Source organism: Marmota marmota, unplaced genomic scaffold (genome assembly GCF_001458135.2).
Source record: "Marmota marmota marmota unplaced genomic scaffold, marMar, whole genome shotgun sequence".
Taxonomy (NCBI): Eukaryota; Metazoa; Chordata; class Mammalia; order Rodentia; family Sciuridae; genus Marmota; species Marmota marmota.
Window position 1 is genome coordinate 28,675,737 of NW_026000242.1, and position 9,373 is coordinate 28,685,109.

The following is a 9,373-nucleotide window of genomic DNA, read 5'->3' on the forward strand; positions in this document are numbered from 1 at the left end:
TAAAAAAAAATGTGGTGTGAAGAGAAGACAAGAAACTAATTTCATTCTCCAAAATGTGTGAATTACTTCATTGTGAGAGGACTACAAATTATGAGACAGATAAGGAAATACACCTTCCTTTCTATCAAATGCTGTAGAACATGAGCTGACTTCTTAGCTTGTAGTGCTAAAATATGAAATTCGAAGCATTTAATTTAGGGGTATTTGGCATGTAGATGTGATTTCATTTTTGTTTTCATTTTCTTAAGTAAAACTTTCTGAAAATATTGGGCCTGTCTACTTCCATACCTACCACTGGCTAAGTCCTACTACCCTTCTCTCTCTACCCTCACCTGCAAATGGGCTCTCCTCAGAATTACCTGCCATGTTCTGTGGGCATCTTGCAATCTAAGTTATTTAACATGCTTACTCTAAGTATTACTATTTGCCTTTAAAAGCTTGTGTGTGTCAGATGTAGAATTTACTATTTGTACCATCATCACCACCACCACTATCACCCTATCACCATCACCATCATCATCATCACCACCATCAATAATACTCTTTGTTTACCTGGACTTGGAGTGTCCAAGGCCACCCCTGATTGGCTTCCTGATAGCTTTTGGGGGTATTAGACTAAGAATCTCATAGTTTAGAGAAATCTAGATCTGGGGAAGAGTTTGTTCTTGGGCAAGAAAAACTTATTTGGGGAAAGGGTCAGGACTTTTAGGAAAGTGGGATGGAAATATTCACTGAAAGTGTGGAGGAAGGAGGCCCCCCAAGAAGACAGGGGTTTTAGGGTAGAAAAGTAGCTAGATGCCACCATGTGCCATTAGAGGGCCTTCTGTGGGAATTTTAACTGGGAGAATATGTCTTTCTTGACCTATGTAGTATGGAAACCACCATATTTAAATGAAACTGTTTTCCTCCTACCTTGAAATTATAGTTTGGTAGGACGGGATAGTAAATGAAGTCTCTCTGCTATATTAGTTTGCTAGGGACACCATAATAAGTACATAAGACTGAACGGCCTAAATTATAGAAATTTATTTTCTCATAATCCTGGAGACTAGAAGTCTGAGATCAAGGGTTTTTTTTAAGACTTCTTTATGAGATCTCTTTCCTTGCCTTGTAGAGGACTTTCTTTTTCTTCTGTACATGTCTATGTCCAAATTTCCTCTTCTGATAAGGACCAGTCATATTGAATTAGGGCCTACCCTAACAACCTCATTTTAACTTAATAACTTCTTCAGAGACCCCATCTCTAAATAAAATCATTTTCTGAGGTATTGGGGTTTTGGACTTCAACACATGCATTTTGGGGGAGACACAGTTCAGCTCCTAAGAACTGCTCTGTAGTCACTCCTTGCTGGAGTACAAGCTGCCACCTGCAATGTGGATACACCACCTCCTCAGATGGACTTTGTCCTGCAGTTCAGGGCAATACCCTGCAGAGAACAAGCCCTGTCTAGAGCTGGGCTCACAGTGAATGGCAGAAGAGTAGCAAGGAGTGGTGTATAGACAACCAAAGGGCAAAAGAGAAAACCTCCTTTCTTCAGATAAGTAGACATTAATGCTTGAGGGTGCACTGCCCTGACACCTGAGCCAATCAGTTATTACAGAAGGGCCATGGGAACCAAGGAATCAATTAGCCACATTTCAATATGCTGATGGACATTTAGAGTCATATCTGTCCTAATAAGACAAGGAGACCTTTATCAGACACTGCTAGGAAGTGCTTGTGACCTTGGCTCTTGCTGTGCACTTTTTAAAGTCTGTGTCTAGGTCCATATAATGGGGGAAAAGAAGTTTTTTTGGGGGGGGGTACTGGGGATTGTACTCAGGGGCACTCGACCACTGAGCCAGATCCCCAGCCCTATTTTATATTTTATTTAGTGACAGGATCTCACTGAGTTGCTTAGCCCCTTGCTATTGCTGAGGCTGTCTTTGAACTCATGATCCTCCTGTCTCAGCCTCCCAAGCCGCTGGGATTACAGGCATGTGCTACCATGCCTGGCAGCAGTTTTTATGAATGAAAATCAGCCCTTTGATCCAAGACAAAGACTAAGAAAAGTGCCTCCTCCATCTAACCCACAGAGTCGGGTACTCTAAGAGACTTACAGTGAAGTCAAAGAAAAAACAGCATGAAAACACACTGACTCACTAAGAGAACTTTGGTGACGGGCCTAATACCAGGCCAAGAAGAGGAATTTGATAAAGCATTTAAGAAAGAAAGAAAAAATAGACAGTAGATTAATCTTTACTGAAGTTGATACGATAAGAATGTGAACAACTGAAGCCCTGAGAAGGGGAGGTTGTGGAAAGAGAATGACTGGAGAGGATGGGAAGGGGTGGGCAGCTGCATCACAAGGGATTTGTTGGGCATCAAGCTGCATGGCCCTTTCCAGGAGCTTGGGAACACTGAAGTTGGGACAAACTCGTCTTCTGAGACTGATGCCTGATAATGCTGCTGTTTTCATGCACGGACATACCATTTTTCTTTTAGGACCTATTGACACCTATAGAACGTTTTAGGGTGGCTAAAAAAGGAGCCCGGTGAGAGAAACGTCCATTTCTTTTGGACTTAAATGGTCAAAATACGGACTGCTTAATGGAAGAAGAGGACCTGCAGCTGTTCTTTGTCAGTAGAAATCATCATTTCAAAAGGAGATGCTAACCAAGGTAGGATGTGCACTCACTGAAGAAATCAGTTTGCATCCTAAGGCAAGAGGAAATGTTATAAAAACTTACTGAAGAGCAATACTTTTCCCTCTGAAAATCAAACTATGAAAAGGGATGAGAATTTCAGACAGGAAGAAAAAAAATAGTCTCGTGAGTTGTATCTTGCACAGGATGATGGATGAGTGTTTTAGAAGGACAGACACTAAATAATATGCATTCCTATGGATCTAATGTATTCCCCTGTAATATGCTTTGATATTTATACCACCTTCACTATAAAATCTCAGCACATTTTCTGGGCTACTTCAAGTTATACGTACATACTCAGCATAATTTCTCATCTGCTGTCTTTATATTGGTTACTGGGGCTTGTCATCTTTTTTTTTGATTTGCAAATAAAATACTCGTTCTCTTCTCTTTGGGAGACTTTTATCAGAACCATCCAGCCCTGAACAGAGAAGCATTTCAAGATCAAAAGGGAAGCAAAATAACACTCTTTCAGCAAGCGAGATAAAGATTCACACATAATTAAGCCAGGACTATAGGACTATTTAAGTGGATATATCTTTTAAGAATAATCAAATTGCTATACGCTATTCAAAGTACCAGAGTCACAGAAAAAGAAAGGGAGCTGACAATGTATGTTTTGAAGACAAGGGAAAAAGGATGGTGTGGGGGAAAGGGAGAGGGACAAAAATTGTTGTGGTGGCTTGAATGTGTGCCAGCCCTTTATGTAGTTTATATGCTAGGTAGGTGTTATCATTCCCATTTTGCAGATAAGGAAAAAGAGGAATTTACTCTAGCTTAGCAAACTCATGAAGATGGAAGCAGGTGGAGAGTTCCTTCTGTCTCTAAACTCATGTTGTTTCCCACATGCTAATCCTGCCCTCTCTATGATCTCATTTAGGGGGAAATAATTCTTTTCACTCACATATTTACTGAGTGGCCCCTGTTCCCAAGAGCTGAGCTAACTACTCTGAACACAGAGGCCAGTCGGACGATCTGTGCTGACCGCGGTCCCCACCACTCATGGAACTGCACAAACAGATGCATCTTTTCAGCTCTGGGTTCATCTATTCTCTATCCCAAGCCTAATGCAGGAATTGTTATTCACTTTACACACGAGGGAAAGGGAGCTCAGAGAGACTCAGTAGCCCATCGAAGCTCAATGAAGAGTAACAAAACAAAATCTCAGGCAGGCTGGAATTTAGTGTCCAAGCATTCCCTGAGTTCACTGCCATGATAAACTAAGGTTTATCCACAGGGAGCTTAAAAAAGTCCTAGGTGAGAAAACAATCTACAAGTGATTATAAGAAAGAGGATATTCATTCCCTATTTCACAGCTGCCTTCTCTGATAATGAAGCAATCAGGAATAAAGTCAAAACTACCAATCTAAAACGTTAATTCACTATTTATTTTATGCATTTTTTATCAACTTTCTGTATCTACATGCTGGAATTAGCCTTCAATTAGCCTCTACAATTATAACGAGCTGTCAAGAGATGAACTGGACATGGATTATATGAGCTAAAAACCTCTGTACTTTTGCACTTTTTTGTAATAAAAAAAGAGATTAGTGTAATATTTTCACATAACATAGTTCCAAACCAGAAGAGTTTACGCTTAGAATTCACTAAAGAAATGTAAGCTGTACTTGTGAATTTGCCTACAGTTCTTTGCTGCTCTTGTTGCTTTAGCAAGTCCTTTGAATTCTGATAATGACAGCCTTCCTGTGATAGCTACAGATTTAAGGTGAATGCTTTACTGATTCACAAAACCTTGTGGCCCACACAAAGCTAAGAAGCTTCAGTCAATGTACAGAGTGCCAGCAGGGAATTAAAGTGCCTTCTATCAGGGGGACAGCAAACTACAAACAAGTCATTAATGTCCTTCTGGTTACCTAGTCAGAGCATACCTGCCAAGTCAACTTCTAAGTAGGTCCTTTCAAGAAGAGTCAATTTTGTTTTATTGGAAAGGAAAAGTACAAAATAGAGCCAGGAGGTGAATATGAGTTTAAGAGGAGCATAAGGTTATCTTGGCAATTAAAGGCTCTCCAGGAGGTTAATTACCCACACCCAGTCTTCACAACTCACAAAATGTACTTTCAGTTACAAAATTTTGTGTCTAACAAAAGACTCTGTCCCACACTCTGAATAATATTCTTTTACTCTTTTTTTTTTTTTTTTAGCAGAACTAAGTTAAAGCAATATTCCTTCCATGATCCTTTCAGAACAAAGAACCAGAGGGTGTTCAAATTCTCACAGCAATGTTATAGAGAACAAAATCAGCGTGGCCAAGAAATGTACATTTTAGAGTGACTGCAACAGAATGTGCAAGTAAGAGAAAGAAGGTAGTGGAGAAGGAGGAGGAGGAAGAGGCTGAGATTCAGCTAGTTTTTGAAAATCTTAAAAGGAGATTTACTAAATGTGACAGCATTTTGTTGGGGGATCCTGGGAGCTGGCAGGGGAATGGAGGACCAACTTGAGGAAAATTGGTAAGATTCAGACGCTCTATAATATATACGATTTCACTTTGAAAATTTTTAAAAATCTACTTTGCTGCTTTATGAGGAATCATGATGGGATCTGTATTAGACAATTCCCTATTTGACCCACTGCCCTCACCCTCCTCTAAACCACGATCGTCCATCATCTCATCTGGACCTCTCTAAAAGTTTCCCAGGCTCCCATCTATCCCCAAGGCCCCTGCTCCAGCCCAACTCTGCCATTACAACACAGATTAGACCCTGCCACCCATTTACTGGCTCTCCATTGCACTAAGGAAAAAACTCAGAATCCTCACTGCAGCCCTCTGCTTTTCCAACTTGCTTTCCCGTCACCTGCAATCCTCTACCTCTGCTCCACTTTGCACTTTTCACCACACTGGCCTTGGTTCTGTTTCTTGAACAGAATCTAGGCATCATGTCACCAAATGTCACCTCCTTGGGCTTTCCTCATCAATCTATTGAGTTTTTGCATACCACCCCGTCTGCTTTCAGGCAGTATCATGGAACCTATTTTAGTGGCCTCATGGAGCTTCTGTCTAATTATACCATTTACTCATGTATCATGTGCCTTCCCACCCTCTTGTTCCCTCTGTGTCCCCAGCACATAAGGAAGTCATGGTATACATGCTGAGTTCAGTGGTTAGTACCTGGGCTCCTTCTGTATTTCTGGTGTGTGGGAAAACCATCCTTCCTGGGGTACGGAAATGAAGTTCAATCTTTAGGAGGGTGCAACTATCATGTCACCATATAATAATGATGAAGACCACAATGATTATTTAACTACGCTTTCCAGAGCATGTACTTAGTGCCAGATACTGAACTGGATGTTTTACATATATTTTAATTGCCCAACACTGCTATGAGGTCAATTGCTATGCTACCCTACCTCCCTAAACAGATTATAACCATAACAGTAAAATTATGTTCTAGATCCCAAACTGGGTTTTCCATATCTGCAAATAGTACCAAACTGTTACTCAGCATCTATGTAAGTGTGTAGAGGATATGAAAGCACTAAGGATTCTTTTGGGAAGTAAATTAAATGCCTGGAAAACATCCTTGCCTCTTTTCCTTGTAGCTTTATCCTATAATGGTCACACTCTGCACCATATACCCCTCATGACACCACCTAGTGAGGACAAGGCAAGTGATCTCAGCAGATTCCCCAGCTAATGAGATGCCCTCCCTTCCTCCTGCTGGGAGGTAATGGGTTCAACTATCTAAGAACATTGTCTCTCCAGGAGTCCTGGACTCTCTTCTAAAAAGGAAAGAAGCACATAAATAAAACATAAGGTGTTATTACTCTGGCAAATGTACTGTAATTCTGGACCATGTAGGTACTGTAACCCATTAATAGGATTTTGAAAAAAAAAATATTATAATTATTTTTGGCAGCCTGGAATCTTCCATCTTTATGAGATGATAGTAATGTTTTAAAAGGATTATCATAGGGCTGCATGATAATAATCACCCTTTCCTATGTGTAATACCTTGTAAGTTTCAAAAAATATTTTGATACAGAATATAAGGTTTGATTCTAATAGTGATCCTTTGAGGTATATGGATTAGCAATTATTTGCCACATTTCACAATAGGGGAAACTCAGATCCCAGGTAATTAAATAGCACTGGCCACAGCTTTGAGTTAATCATGTCAGGGCAGCTTAAAAACCCACGTGCCCAGACTCCTAGTTCAGTATTCTTTTCTTGGGATTCTGGGGATTGAACCCAAGGGTAGTCTATCACAGTTAAACTGCAACCCCAGCTTTTTTTTTCTTCTCTTTAAGAATTTTATTTTAATACAGGGTCTCCAAATTGCCAAGTCTGGACTTAAACTTGCTATCCTCCTGCCTCAGACTCCCACATCATGTATTATAGGCCTGTGCCATGACTCCCAGCTCCAGTGTTCTTTAACTAGATCATTACTGCTGATATGACTTAAAGGAAGATGCTAGAAGAGATCCTATTGTAAGATTTGAGGAGGGTGTATGCATGCACACACATAAGTATGGTGGATGAATTCGGGTAAGTGGGTCTGAGAAATAGAAAGATCATTTTAGAAGCATGGACACATCATAGACCCTTATCAAAACCCTAGGTTCTGAGTATTGTCATCCCTTCATATCACACAGTCACACTCAGATAAAAGTGCCATACAAACTATGCAGACTTCAACCTTTTCAATAAAGATACTCAATACGTATAGGAGGAATGTTCCATAACGCTCTTTCATGTCTATTTTCTCATCCCTTGCCTTATAGTGTTTTTTTTTTTCTCTACCAGAAATAAGGTTCTTGCTGCTGTTCCTGTCTTAATGAATTATAGGAGGACATTTTATGGTTTCAGAAACAGTCACCTTGAGCCATGAATCAACCAGCAGCCTTCTCTTTCTCAACCATCTCCCCAGGAAAAGAAATGAGGGGAGAGAAGTGCACTTCACTTGAACCGCAGAACTGCTGCTCTTTCTCTTTTCATGGGGCAGTGGGCCCACTGGACGCTGCTCTGGAACTTTCTTTTCTGATTATTGACAAAGAGGCCTGAAGTTAAGGCAGAAATATCCATGCAGCTGCCTGTTTTTAGCGGAGGTAAAGGCCTCTTTATCACTCTTGCTTGGCTCACAAGAGCAGACGAATGGGAATGCACCAGAACGCTCTAAATTCTGAAGCACTCAGCCCAAGAGAGGCAAATTCATTTTGCAACCGACTTTTTCATTGTATTAAAGTTCCTATTTGTGATGAAGGCTCAGGGAGTTTAGCAAAAATTTTAACAAGAGCCATTTCCTCTGTGCACTTACCTCCAGAAAATGCTCTGCCTGCTGCTCTCGATCCAATTTCCTTGAAGTTGTGGTAATCAGACCTGTGTAGAAATGAGAATATTTGACTTTTAAATATCTGGGGCAAGTAGATTACCGACTGTGGGAAACAACTCCATTTAAAGGAAAAGCAAAAGTGACAGTGGACAGTAAACTCTCTAGTTCCCCCCATGACAATCAGAATAGGCTCACAAATCATTGGTAAAGCAAAGTTGATGAAGAAAATATGAAAAATTGATCTGGTTTTGCTTACCATAGCCAGGTGTTGTTATCTTTGGGGACCTGAGAAGTCACTAAAGAACCATTGTTGTTCTGATAATGAGGCATTTCAAAGATTCATTTACATATGACTGAAATTCTACTGTTGGAGCCTCATTAAAGATTTTAAAGTTCTTGAATAACTAATAGGTTGTTGACACTGATTACATTTGGGCTATGTAATAGCACTTTCTTACTTAATTTTTATATATTCATATAATGTTTTGTTATATTTTAAAAAAAGGTTATTTCTATAATAACTACTTGTACACATAAGCATTGCAAATTTAATAACTCACAAACCAAAGGTCACATATATAATTTTATCATTCTTTTACTTGTTTAAATCTTGACACAAAATAATTCCACAGGGAAAAGGTCTCCCTATCTTTTCTTCCAACACCATTTCTCATAAATGAATCACCCTTTGAGTATAAAGACAAAGAAAATGGAATGGGATGACTGAAATCTTCAAGGCCTCCCAGCCTATTGCACCAATTTGTCTTTTGCAGGTTTTATTATTCTTATTGTCAAGTGGCAATTAGAAGGTCAAATTTATTTTCCGTTTCTCAATTCCACCATGTCCCTGAAGTGAATGTGAGTTGGGTTGTTTTCATGGTACATTCTGATTGACAAGGAAAGAACAGGAAATCATGAAGAACGAAATCCCAATGCTGGCAAGGCACATGGAATGGGGGAAAGGTGTTTCAGTGGGATCCTTGGAGAGGTTCTTGACCTGAAGCTTCTGTGTCATACACAGTGGTGGATGGGAGAACATGCAAAGAAGTGAAAGCAAAGAAGAGGCACACGAGATTAAATAGTTTCCCATGGGCTTCAAAACAATCTCTTACTCAGGGTAGCAAGGCTGTTGACAAGCTGGCCCACTAGATATTTTGTTAATTATCATTTCCTTGTTTTAGTTCTTTTTTTTTTCTTTTTTTTTTTTATTGTTGGTTGTTCAAAACATTACATAGTTCTTGATATATCATCTTTCACACTTTGCTTCAAGTGGGTTATGAACTCCCATTTTTAGCCCATATACAGATTGCAGAATCACATCAATTACACATCCATTGATTTACATATTGCCATACTAGTGACTGTCATGTTCTGCTACCTTTCCTATCCTCTACTAT

General features: G+C 39.7%; 1 protein-coding gene across 9 annotated transcripts in view; it reads right to left on the reverse strand.

Moving 5' to 3' along the window:
- Fat3 (FAT atypical cadherin 3) overlaps positions 1-9,373 on the reverse strand; it is a 622,271-nt gene that overhangs the window by 169,349 nt on the left and 443,549 nt on the right. For all 9 annotated transcript variants that reach the window (XM_048795699.1, XM_048795700.1, XM_015489994.2 and 6 more), the window contains one exon: positions 7,962-8,023. In XM_048795699.1, coding sequence (XP_048651656.1) covers positions 7,962-8,023 — 62 coding nt within the window. The remainder of the gene's footprint in view (positions 1-7,961; positions 8,024-9,373) is intronic.